At 31.2% G+C, this 18,016-nt stretch overlaps 1 protein-coding gene across 1 annotated transcript; it reads left to right on the top strand.

Moving 5' to 3' along the window:
- Positions 1–12,434: 12,434 nt before the first annotated feature.
- On the top strand, positions 12,435–13,278 carry LOTGIDRAFT_166928 (hypothetical protein; the record flags this gene model as incomplete). The annotated part of the gene is made up of 2 exons (XM_009064387.1): positions 12,435–12,680; positions 12,787–13,278. The coding sequence occupies 2 exons, from the start codon at positions 12,435–12,437 to the stop codon at positions 13,276–13,278; spliced, it is 738 nt and encodes a 245-aa protein (XP_009062635.1).
- Between the last annotated feature and the right edge of the window lie 4,738 nt (positions 13,279–18,016).

Here is an 18,016-nt window from a genome sequence, read left to right on the forward strand (position 1 = left end):
AAACAGAAACGTCTATAGATTTATAATTCAAGACAAACACTCTTGGTGGGAAGAATATGACAAAAGAACTTGAATGGTTATATAATCTTAAAGTGAAACGCTGATATCATCTATTCTGTTTGACGGGATCCCAAATAAAAGTTTATCTCGACCAATTTCAGCAGTTAAATAAAGTGAAAACGGTCTGTAACATCCAATATTTACCGAGGTGAAAATGACACTGTGTCTAGTTTATATAAATCTGGTGATAAAATGAAGATTATCAGCTCAACATTCCATCTGTTTGATAATTTAATTAAATTGAATATCGATTTACGTTTGATTCTCTATCTTAGTTCAGGTTCATCAAATACTTGAGACCAAAGTAAACACAGCACACTCTGTGGAATCCTTCGTTTACTGGTTTAGTCTCCAGATTTCAGTTAAAATATTGAAATTTTCCAGTCAATAGAACAGCATTATAGGAATTTCAAGTCACCATCACCAAGTGTTATTCGCCAACTAAATTATTCTGAATTTCTCTATTCATATTTAAGATTAACTATGAAGAAACTATGACGGACTTTGATATTTTAAACAAGAAAATGAATGTCTCTATGGTCTCAAGTTTCAAAGATTAACATTAACGTTGTCGACATTTTATCTACCCATGTCTTTATTTGTCGTGCTATTGAACTTCTCTGTACAACATATCAAAATCTTTTTGCGTTTAAAATGGACGTGTACAGTATTTTGATTTTGAAGATACATGGATTGTTCTTTTTCAAATTTCCATAACTTGATCTTAAACCGGAAGTGAGTGAACTATATTGCAAGTTCTACGCTAGCTCAATGGCCTCAAAAAACTCTTTTAAACTCCTCGTCTTCCTTTTTGTATTAAGGCCTTTAAAGACATAAATATAAAGATGTCCCTCCACCAGATGATTTGTACCGCCTTGTCCCTCCTCCCTTATCCTCTCAGCTACCCTCCTTCTTAACCTAACCCAACGTTAAGGAGCTTCAGCGTCTTCTATGTTGCTTAATACAATCTTCTTTAAATATTACATGGTTGATGCAACAACAAGCCCAAAGATAGCAATATGAGACACAGCTGATGGTTCATATATGACTCAGCTATGCCAACATCTTGCCTAGTCTGGACTCAAACATTATCAGCTGTTACTTTACATTATCAACAATATCTGAAAAAGAGAACAAAATCGATCAGTGAAAGCAAAAGAGCAAAAGAAACACAACCTTGGATGCTTCATTCTTCATTTTAAATGTCATTTTAACTCAGATATAAAAGTCGTTTCTGATAACATTTCTTGTCATAAAGATATTGGAAAATACTGCATATGCATCGTCTAGGTTTATTTATGTCATTTGCAATGATTTTGCCTAATATAACGTAATTTTAGAACTGTAATCAAGTTATTTAAATACTTGGTCGAACTTACAGCAAAAGTTGACACCAGTTGCCATGAAAATCAACCACTGATGGCGAATAAAAACACTGAATTGTGAAATACAGAAAGAGATTAAGATATTTCCTGTTTTCACACAGTTGGAGCTAATCAATTGTAGAATTAGATGAAAAGACTTGAAGTTGACGTGTAATAGAATAAGTAAACACATGTGACTCAGAATCAACTTGATACAGATAAAAGATCTGTCTTAAGTAAGCAAGCAGTTTAGAGGAACAAGTTTTACTCAGTAGAAATATATTGATTTGTATTATAGATACTGACGAATTTTAGTTTTATCTTTTTCATTCTCTTGTTAATTATATATCATATTGAACCATTTTGCTTTTCAATTTTCTAAATATATAAAAAAAAATGTTTACTAGGCTATTTGAACATGAAATGATTGTCGATAGAGAAGCAAGAGTGATATACAGTTCAGGAAGGTTGAATGTACTTTGTTAAACCAGACTGCCCTTCAGTAAACGGAAAAAAACGATATATTAGCAAGTACAAAACACCGTTAAAAACATTAAAAACACTAGATAAAGGATTTTCAGCTATTTCATATATTTTGATATGACATTACCACCATCGGAGAAACGTTGAAGAGTAGCCAAATTCCTACAACCATAGCCATCTTCCAAAAATAATGAAATCCAGTGTGAACAAAAAACTTCTTCAAATGATCAATTGTCACTATTACCACTCTTCCTCATCACCTTTATCATCATCAGCATCATCACTTATCAAAGTTAAAAATCAATCCACGAATGTGAATGATATCATCATCATCATCATCATCATCACTTATCAAAGTTAAAAATCAATCCATGAATGATACAGTTCAATTCTGTGCAATAGCAATATCAATTTTTTCCCAAAGAAAAGCAAGATTTGATGGTTCGTCTCCATTTCAAAACCATTTCACCAATAACAAGCCAATCATAGAAATAATATTGACAAAGAAAGATACAGACTGCACCTTCTATATAGGTTATATTATTTGAAGAAACACTACATGAAAGAATGTCTGGGAAGAGATCTATACATTAGAACTGAATGCACTATGGAAGCCTTGTATAAACATCTTAACATTGCTAATTTCAAGTAAGTATCATTTTCAATATTAGAGACGCTTTTACTATCTTAAATAATCCATATTTGCCGAAGTAAGAAAAAATTGTTTTAAGTTTTCGCAATTATATCTGATGCATGAATAAGCCCGTATAGAAGGTATTTGAATTTGAAATCCTTACCCTGGCTCGAGTTATTTTAAGCTGATCTCGAGCTGCAAGTCATTTTAATCTGAATTTTGTGGAAGATAGATAAATAGGCGAAAGGAAAGGTTAAGCCAGTGCTCAAAATGCAGCAAAAATAACCGTTCAGCATAAAAAATTAGGGCGAATTTATACTCAAAAACTTCTGTAAGTTCTGTTGGGTCACTTTGAGCTAAAAAGGTCGAAAAAGCATTTACGTACAATGTGCTCGGCTTAATATAATTTCAAATTTAATTGTACACAATAGTTTTAGATTCCTTTTCTCATAAATGTATCAATGCGTATTTCCAATAAGCAGAGCCAGCAAAGCCATACTTTCTTAATAAACGTGGTCTCATGAACAACTGAACCCTTTTCGGTTGCAACAAATGATTTTAGCATATGTTTGCAGCATTGACAAGAGTTAACTTCACCACTTACCCCAAATTGTTCAGCAGTCAAAATCATTCCAGGTGTCTAGAAGAACTTTCAAGACATGACCATCTTAAGTTTTCTCACGAACCTAAGATATAGTAACTCTTAACCACACCTTGAATCATAATAACTTGCTACATTCTTGTATGTCATCTTATTTTATCATACTACTGTAGTGAGCTAATTCACAAGACATATCATCTTCAAGCTACTCGTGGAAACATGTTTAAACCAAACTTATCCAAATACACAGACTTGAACATTTCGCAATCATATCGGATATTATATTATTAAGATATATTGTGTGGCTGAATATCATTGGTTAACTATTTGAGAGTAGAAGAACCTGAAATAGATATGATAACAGCAACCATGGTAAAGATGTGTTTTATTCGATATATGATCCTAATCAAACATTTTAAAACTGGGTTGTTGAGAGCACTGTGACGTTTACAGGCGTTATCACAAACATCTAAATATTAACCGGATACGATGCAAGTTTTTTTTTTCATAACATTTTAGCGAATCATTCTTGAAACATCAATTGCTTCAAGTCAGTTTTGAAATCTAACCTTTGAACTTGCAGACAAATAATCTTGTCATATAAGAAGAATGACCCTGCACGTGCGAAGCACAAGATCATTATCAAACTTCAAATCTGTTCAATTGTAAGCAATATTTTATGGTCGAAAACTTTAATTATGAAATAACCTGCTGACAATAATCGATACGAGCATGGTACGTTACAAGCGTGTACCAAGAAAGCATTCTCAGTCGAATATTTGGTTATGGGAACTGGATAAACAAACAGAAAATTAAAGTTATTTTAAAATAAATGTAGTCAAGTTACACAGAATCAACAATGTCAATCTAATTTAATTTTCAAAAACCTTATAGTAATAGCCCTGATTTTTTTAAATGATTATATTTGATATTTAGTACATGCAATAACCTATTTGTTTTCATACTAAAGGGTTCTGGACTCCAAAGTTCATAAAATAAAGTTAATATTTGTTTTCAATCTATAGTCGTTAATTGAAACGGGAAGAGTGTATTTGGTTGTTAGATCAAAATGATCCCCAATAGAGAACGTTGGTTACCAAAACAAACCATGTATTGTGAAATGTTCAATGATAACACGAGATTTCTTTAAAAGCAAGACAAACCCACCCCAAAGATCGTGATGCATCAATAAGTAAATGTCGTCAGTTTTCTAAGTTATTTACTTACTAATATCGGTATAAAGAACTGGGAATTATTAATAAAAATTGGTTCAAATAACTGACTGAACATTTTATTGTCCCAGTCATACATTCGACTTAATTGAATGTGAATAAAAATTCCAGTTGATTATAGCCAGCAATGTCATAGTGCATTTTCTCTATGTGGAAAGATCTTTCGTTATTGCACTTTGACCACACACGATAACAAATTCGGCACCTTTGAGACAGGTTTTATTAAGGAAGTTTTTGGGAAAGTCATGAAACCTACATTGCAGTGGAATATAAAGCCATTATGATTTATGATTGGTTAAAACTCTTAATTATATGCAATAAGAATATAATGATATGATTATAATACATTAGAAACACCAATTAATGAAATAGTTTGCTTAATTTGTTATTAAAAAACAAGGAAAACCATCTTTAAGCTTAAGCAGTCTGCAGTAGGAAATAAATACTAGCAGTGCAATGTGCCCCTCTTGATTCTGTGTCTCAAAACCAGTGCGACTCTTCACGCGAAGACTCAAACACATATGATACGTTTCAAGTATTGTGTATGCAGATCTTCACAAATATACATACTGGTAGCTAAACCATTCTTTTCTTGATGATATTTTGACGTTGCAGATTCGACAAAGAACAAATCAAAATCTCGCGGATGAGACTGTCCGAGGTTACCCAATAAGTTGATAAGTGGATAAAATGTTCATAAGAAGGAATCCATTTGTCCCGACTAATCTTTCATTATTATAATACATGAATACATGTAATTAAATAACTCGCCAAGATCAGATCTTCAATGCTTTCATTATGTTAGTAAGATAATAATACTAAAACATAACAACATGTTGAAAACATATTGACTTATTGAAATATATCTCAAATATGAAAATAAATAGTGAAAATTAATTGTTTTTACTGACTTGCAAAAAGGTGTGAATATTGCATTGCAAAAATATAGGTCAACCGGAAGTGTTATAAAAGTTGCTCAAGACGGAATATATATACTATTGAAACCATGGTTACATATGTAAATAAATAATTGTAACGTCTTGAGTATTTCTCATGACAATTCTATTCAAAACAATATGTTTCAATGCCAGACATTTTCGAATAATTAAATAAATACTTAATTACTTACGTAGACCTACATATTTCATTCCCAGGTCAGAGCAAGTCCATCCAGATATAAAAATGATATTCATACCATATACATCTATTAATATGTTGGAATATATTTGATTTAAAAGCACGTTTGGTCAACAAATTGTAGAAGAGATCTAAACATAGACAACTATGGCTGTACTCATTAACATTATATTTTATAACTCTGTAGGCGATATAACATTGATTTTTCTTGTTGATATAACTTAGCTAAATAGTCACGATCGTTTGTCAAGTTTAGAAGGCTCTTTACTTGCATTACAATCCTAAAACTAGGCATCGTTTACAATAACATCCCCTATTGTCCGAATATTTTAGGTTGCCATGGTAGCCGGCTACAATGCAAACAATATGAAATCGACATTTGATTGCACCTGTCTCTGAATATCAATAGAGCTACAATGTTCAGAATGGAAGTATATATACATAAAATTATTCATAATTACATCTAAATCTAACGCTTTTATTGGTAATAACAAATTTGCACAATTTTTTTTTAATTTTCTGCAAGATAATGAATTCTTAACTGTATTCTTTTGAAATCAAATATGACAATATACGCGAAAGAAACATGAAACAATTAAAATCAGGAATAGTTTTTTTCCTTAAAACGATCCAAATGCCCAATACATTTAATATAATATTATAATTTGATTTTAATTTGAAACTCTGAAGTAACCTTGACTACATTTATTACATAATTCTGTTGTTATTAAAACTAGGAATGCGCTTCTCTTTGACTACCCAGGATATCTCTGTCCTGTAGATTTTTTTGTCCATCGGTTTCATTAAAGGGGAAGAAAAGGGGGTTTTATGTGTTTCGGGGACACCGATAGCAAAATTTTCAGAAATCTTTACAATCCCTTTAATGAATTGAAATATGATCAAATTTAAAATAAAAGTGAGAATTTTGGAATTCTGTTGGTTGACTAACATACTAATCAATTGAAAAATTGTTGTTTGAAAATTGGGCAAATTTGAGTCTCAATTTCTATGGGGAAATTTTAAAATCATCTTATATTTCCATGCACTCCAAATATCTCCAACCTTTAGAAAATTATATTTTAGACTATGAATCTGAAACAACAGACAAAATTCAAAGTAAAATAGTATTTTTAAAGTAATTCTAATGTTTTGAGCGAAGACAAATATTCATTGAAATAATTTTGTATCTAAAAAACATACGTACAAGAAAAAACATGCAAAAGCTTCTCTGAAAAATATTTTTTCTATGTATTTTCTAACCTTTTAGTTTGTCTAGTTTTTTTTAGTTGATTGAACATCTTTACCAAAGCTTACAAAGCTCAATATTTAATTAATTTTAAGGGCGGTATTCTAAACAAATTATATCATAATACTTTTCATTATACGAATAACCATTATATGATTTTTTTTCAATATGCTCAGAGTGTATGTTTCAAAACAAAAATGCTACCAAAATTGTTTCTATCAAAGTATTTATTAAAACTATACCTTCGGAATAAGATGAAATTTTGTGCTTAAAATTTGTATGTACATGTTTATTACTTAAAACTTCATCAAATTTGTAAATTTATTATATATTCATACCGGATATCCGGTTGTAAATTGGGCAATATTCGAGGAATTTTAAAGAGAAATTCAATGTTATAACCCTGTGTATTTGACCAAACCAGACATTTTGGCTTTCGGTTATTTTCGTTTTCGGTAATTTTTTGCTTAATTTTTGAATCCTTTCTGAAATTTTATAGCTCTAAAGTGAATTACTTGGATAAATATTTTCAAACTCTTATTCAAATTTAACAGAAATGTTGGTAGAAAGGTATATCTATTAAACACGATGAAAAGAATAGTATTTTAATGTATATTTGTAAAGTACCAAGTACTAAAAAGAAATGTAAACTTAACCGTAACCCAACTATAGTCAATTTAATTATCTCCTTTACAAACCCTCGTTCATTCTAGCTATTATTCACTGTAATACCTTAACAAAGCCACACAAACTTCAGAAAAATTCTCAATTTGTTTAACATGTCATACACATCATCTTATCAAAACTTACAAACATTCTTTTATTCAAATACTTTATCAAATCCAAGTGTCTTATACACATGATAATGGGGAAAATCAAAGTTTTGAAGTGCAAGAAACTTGTTTCATCAATGAAAATGCCAGATTTTGATAATTATCTGGTACCATAATAACAATATTTTCACTGTTATAATAGTGCTCTATACAATTGTAGAGCGATTTTCTAGTATAAATTTTAGATTTTTATTAATAATTATAATTTTTGTGTCGTCTTTGATAACATAGTCAAACATAATCTGTAGATGTTATTCTAAAATAATTTTCATGAATAAATAAATAAATAAATAAATAAATAACGGAATTTAATAATATGCCCATTTTTGAATTGAAAATGTTTATATAACATGATTAGGCAAAGATATGTTAGACATTATGTTCAGATATCAGTGAATGGGCATGAGACGTCACAAACCTTTATATGATTTTCAATTTCAATATTTCTTAATTTATAATTTATTTCAATCCGCTTAAAAATAACTCAAGACTGCTGAATATAACAAATTTACCCTAAATCCATTTACATTGCATGTATTTTAAATCTGAAAGTATTTTGTACCGAAAAGAAAAGATCGTCGATATATCCTTTTTAAAATCCGCAATCAAATTATGTCCGGAAGACTTTTTGCTAGTTTTTTTTGGTGAATGTTTGACTTATATCAATGTACTGTCTTATTAAATGATATAACATACATATGATACAACATTCAAAATTTTCATTTCAAAAAGAATTCTTAACCAACAAATGAATATTATGGATAATGGAGAAGTCAGGAATTTAAAATTATTTCAAATTATGAACCATTGCAGCATGCTTGCAGATTTCAATAAAATTCCATAAAACAAAATACGAAGGTTGGATTTCATACATGTTGACATAAATTCAACACCCAATAAAATTACAATGTTGCAAACAAGATACCCTTTATGTTCGACATAATTTGATCAAATGAAGTACAAGTTAAGTATATTTTTAATATATAACAGATTTCACTCTTTAGCCGTCATGCATCAATTCTTCTAATTTTCTGCTACCCCAGTTTCGCCCAAAAGCCTCTATTGAAAGTTGAAAATAGAAGATAGTCAATAGAATAAACATTATTTAGGATTACTATACAAGGGGACAATCATAACTTTACGTTTTATTCAAAGCATTATATCTTTATGGGAATATAATAGAGGAGATCGCACCCAGTACACTACCTCGAACAGGAACTAAAATCCTTTCTATGAAATAATATAAGTATATATAATGATACAGGACATTAAGAAAATAACAGAGAATGTTCTTCAAATTTTCCACAAAATTGCTGTCTAATTCAACATAATAATTCTAAAAATTACATATTTAAACTTGAAAACATGGGGTTAGAGAAGACGAAATGAATTGAAAAATACGAAAAAATTCACTTACCCTTTCTGGTATTACAATGTCCTGAAACAGACGATTATTGTGAGCTATGGACACTATCAATATTAAAATGAGATCTGGCCAATAATTGGCTACATTTTACTTCAAATCGTTTGTTTAACGGCAGAAACGTGTCTATATCGAATCATGTCGGTGATCCCATACGAAATTGTCCTTACTCCCTATTATTTCCATTCATTCATAGAGTCACGACACATATTTTGACAAGAGAAGACCTTATCAATCCCTTTCACCAATACATCAGAGCACTGTCTACAGTAAGACGAAATGAAGGAAATCGGTCGAAGTACGTCTTATGACGTCCAATCTGTTGGGCGTCAACCGAATTTTCAAATTCTATTGTGTCTTTCACACATTGAAATCAGCGTTTAATAAGTAATAATAAAAGGAGTTATAACTGGTATAATGTATATTTATAAAGCATGGGCTGTTGAAGGGGTTTAAACTTTGACCACCCTATTCCTACAGAAAACTCCCTCTCAGCATTTTAAAATCCTAAATGTGTGTACACTATGGTTTCCTATTACCCTATTTGATTTATATTAAATATCACTTATTATAACTTCAAGTAAACTATTATTCAGGTCATGTTTGTTCAATATTAAATATTAAATTTATCGTTCATAAGTTCAATATTCAAATCGTTCTTGAAATATGCATGTTATATCTATAAATGTCATTTTGGCCACGATTGGGAAACCGCGTCACCGCGTGCTTACTTGTGACCTAGACCAGTGCTTCTATAACAGTATCTCTTATTAACGCGTGGGATATCAAGCAAAAATACAAATAAAAATTTCAGTTTTTTATTAGTAGATTCCCCTCTGTAAAAGCTATTCACTTGAAGCGATACGACAAAATTCCAAGCATTCAGAAGATGTTATACTGCCCCATTTCATTTAATGGTAAAATGACCCCATTTTTCCTCATTTCAATGATTTGTATGATTCAATTATTGAACTTTCTAATTTTGAAAATGGCCCGAAACTGGAATGTTTACTCAAGACGGGTATAAAGCCAATGTGATTATTGGAAGGTTTTATTGAATAGGACAGTTACCGTCTGTAAAATGTTCTTATAATCACTATTTCATTCCCGCCATTTAATGATGGTGCACGTGCCGATGGAGGTTTTCTTACGACGTTGTTTCCATGGAAACCTTATAAATTAGTATAAGATCAAACGAAGAACTTTGTTTTGATAATCGAACTATTATTCAAAATATCATATATAATATTTTTCAGCGCTGTATATAATAATAATGAAAATGAAGCCATATTTTCTTGGTTGAGACGAAAATTATATTAAAAAAAATTCTTATAACTTCCGACACCGCAATATTGCTGCAAGAGTAACAAAATACATTATTTTTACTATATATGCATGGTAAGGACGTCGTTCAACGCTTTTCCATTCTGATGCCTGTATCCTCCAAAAATGTTGCCTGTTGGTTGCTACATTTGATGGTTTCGAAGGAATTTCCGAGTGATCAAACAATACCATTGGATAAAAACCATAAAGCTTCTATTGCATAGACAAGCTATAATTTTTTTTATAGGCAGATCATTACAACTTGACAGTAATGTCATCAATATGCCTAAGCATACCAAGTTGCATAAAGTTCGGATAAAAACTTTTGGCTCTAAAAGATAAATTTAACTCGTGGTTACTGATTCGAGGAAATTGGTGCATGTTCTATCTGGAATGTCACCTTTCAGTTAATATTACTAATACGTGAGCCGATAATAATTCATGTCAACATAATATCTTTAATATTTAACACTTTATATTATCTGAAGAAGGAAATTTTAAATATACTTTTAAGGGAAGTATTTTATCACAAAAAATATGAAAAGTAAAACCAGGTACGAATCTTTATAGACTTAAAAAAAATACTGACGTACATCGTCACAATGTCAAGCTATTACGAAATTTGTCTTATACTTGACTGCAATAGCCAGCCTTCCTATATCACAGAATGCGGCGATTTGATTGGATTGTAAGTTAGCGAATACAATCAATCAGAGCCCTCGAAATATATTATGTAGACAATATGACCAATGGTTTACAGACATACTCGAAAGCTCTATATTTTGGCTGTAATCGGTAGCGTAGTTTTCCAACAGATAACAGATAATCTAACCAAACCAAACCAAACCAACGACTACCATTCGACTACCAATCAACAAGAAATACCATGATTAGAACGAGTTTGGAAGAATGAAGGAGACCGAGTAACTCACACCACATCCAGGGCCGAGTTTCACCGCCATGTCATTCGACCCGACCAGATGTAACGAAGAATCAACAACCAAACCAACAACACCGAATCATCCAATTTGATCCAATTCAACTACCAACTACTACGACTACCAACAACTACCTAGTTTGTGATATCAGCATCCGCTGGAAGCGAACGTTAACTTGTCATCTACCTACCTACCTAGCGTATAATCCAATCAAATTTGCATTCTGTGATACAAAAAAGGTGCAGGGCTATTGTAGTCAAGCTATAATTCGTAACAGCTTGACATTGTGAAGATGGGTGAAGTATTGTTAAGTTTATCATAAAGTAGTTCTTGTTTGTAAATTTTGAATTTCAAGGCAGTTAACATTTTCAAAAGATCAAAAGAGAAAAAAATGATCTTTGTTCTTACATCGGTTGGACCCAAATTTGCAGTGACAAGCGTACCAGAATTCAACGCCCCGCAGCCTATTCTATGCCACTAAAGATAGAAAATACAAATCATATTTTTATTCCATATTTATTAGAAAATGTTCAATGTCCCCATGGATAATACTCTGTCTGGACTTAATCTTGAAATAGTCGGTGCCAGAATCGATTGAAGAAGTATTTTTCACAATACAATTGATTCTTTACATATTATGTTTATTGAAATGCCGAAATTCCAAATGATTGTATACCATTTTTTCACATTCGGTTTTCAGCTCTGTTGTCCGAGAGTACCTGTTCTTGTGTCCCCAATCTAAAATGAAAGCCAATAGCTACAGAGAAATATTCTGTGCACGGTAGCATTTTTCTGGAATCAGAATGGTTTTCAATGCCCTTTAGTTAAATTAAAAAAAGTGGAATCAATATGCACAAAGAGTGCAATAGTCATGGATACGTCTGAAAATATCAAACAATAATTTGACTGTTTAAACATGAATTCAATATTTTTACACTTATTAGCCCTATCTAATGTAAGTTTGTATTTTAGAAGACAATACAAGAGTCTGTTAAATGGTGTTTATCTTTGTCTCTTTCGCTTTGTTATATTGATTTGGTTATTGTTAATCTATTGATATCATAGCATCCTATTATCACAGTTGCTTTTTTCATATTGCAGAATTTAATGTCAGCAAATCACCCTATTAGACCTTTTGAAAAGATATGATTGAAAAAAAGATGGCTAACAATTCAGTAGCAATTCAAAATAATCTGGTTGTAGACACCATATCAATCTCAATGTCTATACAATTCTCTTTAAAATATCGCTGCGATAATTTTGGACTGCTTATTTTGACTCACAGAGTGTGGATATCGCTTGAATTGAGACTTGGGAAGATAGAGAAAAGGAAAGACCGAGAGAATACCTGGCGAGAGGAGACAGAATATCTTGGCAGAGCAGTGTGGAAAAGGAAACAAGAAAAGGTAAGGGAGAACAGAGAAATTAAAGAGGCTAACAGAGAGTAGGAAGAAGAGACAAGGGAAGTAGATAGGAATAGATTTAGGAAGGAGAGACAAGGAAACAGTATAGATTTATGAAGAATATACAAGGGAAACAGTAGAGATTCTTAAGGAAGATACAAGGGGAGAAGAAACAGTAGAGATTCATGAAGAATATACAAGGGAAGTAGAAACAGTAGAGATTTATGAAGAAGATACAAGGGAAGAAGAAACAGTAGAGATTTGGGAAGAAGATACAAGGGAAGTAGAAACAGTAGAGATTCATGAAGAATATACAAGGGAAGTAGAAACAGTAGAGATTCTTAAGGAAGATACAAGGGAAGTAGAAACGGTAGAGATTCATGAAGAATATACAAGGGAAGTAGAAACAGTAGAGATTTATGAAGAAGATACAAAGGAAGAAGAAACAGTAGAGATTCATGAAGAATATACAAGGGAAGTAGAAACAGTAGAGATTTATGAAGAAGATACAAGGAAGGACGAAACAGTAGAGATTCTTAAGGAAGATACACGGGGAGAAGAAACAGTAGAGATTCTTAAGGAAGATACAAGGGAAGAATAAACAGTAGAGATTCATGAAGAATATACAAGGGAAGTAGAAACGGTAGAGATTCATGAAGAATATACAAGGGAAGTAGAAACAGTAGAGATTTGGGAAGAAGATACAAGGGAAGTAGAAACAGTAGAGATTCATGAAGAATATACAAGGGAAGTAGAAACAGTAGAGATTCATGAAGAATATACAAGGGAAGTAGAAATAGTAGAGATTCATGAAGAATATACAAGGGAAGTAGAAACAGTAGAGATTTGGGAAGAAGATAAAAGGGAAGTAGAAACAGTACAGACTCAGGAAGAAGATACAAAAGGTTTGAGAGGAATGAATTAGACAAGGGAAGGAGCTCAGGGAGTGAGTGTGGTGAGCTTGTAGGAGAATATACGGGGGTTCTGAGGATTTAAAAAAATTTCATAAGTAGTCTCAGTGGTCAAACCAAATGAAATTGTTGAAAATTCTTCCCTTGAAGCAAAACGTATATAAAACGTAACTATTTAAATTAAATCTTTCGATTCGCTTTTTTTAAAATATCGGCATAACTGTTCCTCCAATGACGTTTAATGCCTTTTATTTCTAGATTTGGCATGGATTCTCATGAACATTATACAATTTGATTTATTCGCAAATCATGATAAATTTTTATTTGACTAATCATAAGGAATATTGGATCGCAAAAATTAAAAAAATAAACTACTCCTCCTGTGTTGTGGACATATTTGATCTTAGCTGGCAAGAAAGTTATATGTTATGAATATTAAAACATTTTAGAAGCCTTTCAATTTACTATAAAGATAGCTGTTCTTCAGTATTGGATTTACTAAGTTCATTAAAAAAACAGATAATTACGGACGATCGCTTTGATTAATGAAGATTGTAAGCCTTTCTTATGATATTTTTGGAAAAAAAACACCCACGCCTTTGAATTAGTTTAAGACATTCCCAATTATATTTTTTGTATCCCCCTATATCAAGATAATGATGCCCATGGGCCTCATTACGTTTTGTATAGATTAACTGTGTTCTGTTTCTGTCATTTATATTGAGTTACTTCCCATCTATCACAATTTGGAAAATCAGGGCTAAAAGCCCAGACCACAATAAATTAATACTGGTGTGTTTAATGGGGGATAAGTCTTCTTTGATATAGAATTCAGACTGCAAATAACAAAATTATCAAATTTATTGAGAGGTGTATCTGTCGAAACGAACCCTATTAAAAATATTAATATCTTTGGGGTTTTTCAAAAACCATTTGCTAGGAGCTTAATATAAGCAACCAAGTTCAGTACATTCCATTTTAAAAATTCAAAACGAGAAGTAATGGTGAAGTTTTCCGCATGACGGTTCTGAAGTTACCCACGTGACTCATTGGTTGTGGCAATGGCGGTGACGCTAAAGTTGTTTGAAAAGAACGGGATATATTTACTTGAGAAATAACTGGAAATAACTTGGATAACTTTCTTCATTTTAACATACAGTGCGCAATGAGGTAATTATTGAACTGTTTGATTAATTTATTACTTTTGTTTAATTTACAAATTTTGTTATTTTATAAAAAAAACAACACTCTATCAGTTCTCTATATAAAAAGACAGTCAACAAAGTATAACACACTGTTGTTCAAAGTATTACTTCTATCGTTTACTGAAAGCTTTTGTATGTATTACTATCTCACTGGTAGTAATCATGAGAGTTGAGATCTCCAGTTATGATGGAACTTGGAATTTGAGTACCGTACAGAAAATGTATTCAATATTGAAACCAATAATGGTACTCGAAAATTTTGAATTGAAGTCACATTAAATTGAAAAATAAAACTTTTCAATGACAACTTTGTCTTTGCATACGGTTGGGATTTTCATCATTCTAAAAAGTGAGTTTAATGCAAGCTACAGCAACTCTCTTGGAGCAACTCAAATGCTGTTTGTTGCTTGTGGAAAGGCTCTGAGACAAATTGTCCAATATGTTAATCGAATTTTGTGAAAATATAAATTGGGTAGTTCTTTAAGGAGTGGAAGAAAACTTCTAATGTAAAATGAAAATCTTGATATTTGTCAAAGTAAAGAATTATCATGTAGACATCTTGGTATTATCATAATAAAAGTTGACTTTGGTTGTGGAGGTGGATCACAAAGTGGATTGTCAATATTAACATTACTAGCATGTCAAACACAGTAGAGGTCAAATTTACTTTTCTAAATACTTAGTGAGAAGTAAATTTACTTGGTGTTTAAACTAACTGTTAATTACCTTCTACATGGTGGTTTGAAAGCTACATTTTCAACTACAAGCTGAATGTAAAATGAGGTACATCTGTTTTAAATGGAGACAAAATAAATAATATGATTCTATTCATCTCTTTATCTTGAATTCCATTTACGTATATTACCAAATCCTTGTAAAAGTTATTAAAAAGAGTGTTTCCAATTCTAACCTTTGTCTGTCTTTGTAAAGACTTAAAGCATCTATTTGCACTATTTCTATGTCAGTGGTTACGTGTTATTCTAAAAAAAATGTTCACCATATAATGAGGTCTGATGCTCCAAATTAATTGCAACCGAATATGATGTTTTGGTGAAAACATTGAAAACGTGCATTGTAGAATTACTAACAATACTAACTAATATTTTTTGTCTTTTGACACAATGGGCTTTTCACTTTTGAAATGATAATGTGTTCAATGTTCCATTCCAAAGCATTTCTAAAAATGATAATACAATGGAAATAACTACAAACTTAAATGTTATAATCCCTTAAAAAGCAAAAGATAACACATCATTTTCATCTTTTATTGGACAAATTGATTTGCTTCACCTTCTGTAGACACAATCTTTTGAAGATTAACACTTTATTTTATCACTTGTTTTATCTAAAGTGATCTTCATATTATCATTCCATCATTTCATTCTTTTGTAAAAATCAAGCTTTCACTTGAACTGTGACTTAGTCATTAAACCATTACTAATGTATAGAAAAATAGTTTGTATAATGTTAAGACACTGTTAGAGTTCTTACATCACCTTGTGATTAGGATTAATAATTAAAGGTGTTTAACTTTAAGGTAGATTTGTTTAATGGTTTACCTTTCCTAATGTCTTCCTAATAGGTCATATCTCAACTGGCCATGGAATGAGAATTTTTTTAACTTTGAAGGATTTAAATAAAGACATTTTTTGTTTTTTTTTTAAATTCAATGGCTTTATGATATTGCATTACATTTTCGACTTGTTTTTTCAAATTTATGTTGAATGGTTGTTTGTTTTATCAATTGTCAATTTGGCAATACCATATGTACCACTTGAGAACAGTTGAAAACTGGGAATTATTTAGTAGAGTTGTCTAATTTATGTTATCAAGTTATTTGATCAGATTGTGGCCAAAAGAATACTACTTGATATGTAAACAACTGTTATCTTCTAAACATGTATTTAATTATTTTGGTTAATTAAACAAACTCGTTAATAAGTAACACCTGATTAATTACAAGTTAATTATCAGGAAAGGTACAGGTAGAAAGAAAAGTTCAAGTTAAACACACCTGAGAGATCTTATACTTTAATATCTTACACAAAATAAACAACCATTATCCAGCTTGTGTGAGCTATTAATGTAAACTCTACTATACTTGAAATGGCTAGGCAAATGGTAGAGAGGTTCACAATGTCCTTTGAAGGTATACAAGTATTCTGATCTTTTCATTAGAACACCAGTAAACTCTGTGTCAAACTACACAGATGGCTTTCTTAAAAGTTAGTTCTATTTTCTTACGTGCAATCTTTTTTCTTCATAAAAAGTGAAGTTCATTGTGGTTAAAAAGTAAACATTAGTGTTTCAAGGTAACTTCAACCTGCTATGAAAGTAGAATTTTGTAATTTATTTCTGTTCGACACAATGCCAAATATATTTTGACAAAGGGTTTAGTTGTGGTTTTCCATAAAAAAAAAGAGCAGGTAATTTTGGTTCTCTGTGTTCTTTTCAAATCCAGTTTCTTCTTTTGTAAAGTTGTAAACCAGACGTCAATGGTAATTTTTATTTCTCAAAGCATTGTGACAAATGCAAAATGGTTAGGTTCAGGTCTCAGAAGTTCTTGCTATTAATAGGCCTATTTTAAAATATTTTAAAAATGACAAGCTTATCTCTCATGATCCTCAATATCAATATACATGTTCATCATTTCTTACATGTTTTTATTTTGACATCTTTAGTTTGTCATCACTATTGCAAAATTGCTAAATTTACACAATTGATAGAAGGTTGGAATGATACAAATAGATGTCATAAACAGTTCTGATACACATAACACGTTTTGAAAACCTCTTTACAATCCCCAGAAATTGAATACTTCTTCTTTGTATGTATAAGACTGAAGTATATTTTGATATCACTATAGTTGATTAAAATATAATATGACAAATCAAGCTATATTTGGTGTTATGTTATAAAATTAGGGATTAACTAGTTTGTTAAGAAAATAAGACACTTCTGTTGTTCTTCACACTGGGGTACAGAATTCAAGGTTCACTTGTAAAATCTCTCCCTCGTGTGGTAACAAATAAATTTCAATTTGTTCTCTCAACTAGTAAATCCCTCCAATCTTATTTCAGCATGCAATAGTGATTAACTGGGTTAAAATGCCAATAAAATATAAGGTTGTCATTTGATGGCGGATGAAGCTGGGATTACGGTTGTACTTAGGAATATCTGAACAGTAAAATATCCGGAATAATTTTCAAAACAGAACTTGAAC

This window comes from Lottia gigantea, assembly GCF_000327385.1.
Source record: "Lottia gigantea unplaced genomic scaffold LOTGIsca_62, whole genome shotgun sequence".
Classification (NCBI taxonomy): domain Eukaryota; kingdom Metazoa; phylum Mollusca; class Gastropoda; family Lottiidae; genus Lottia; species Lottia gigantea.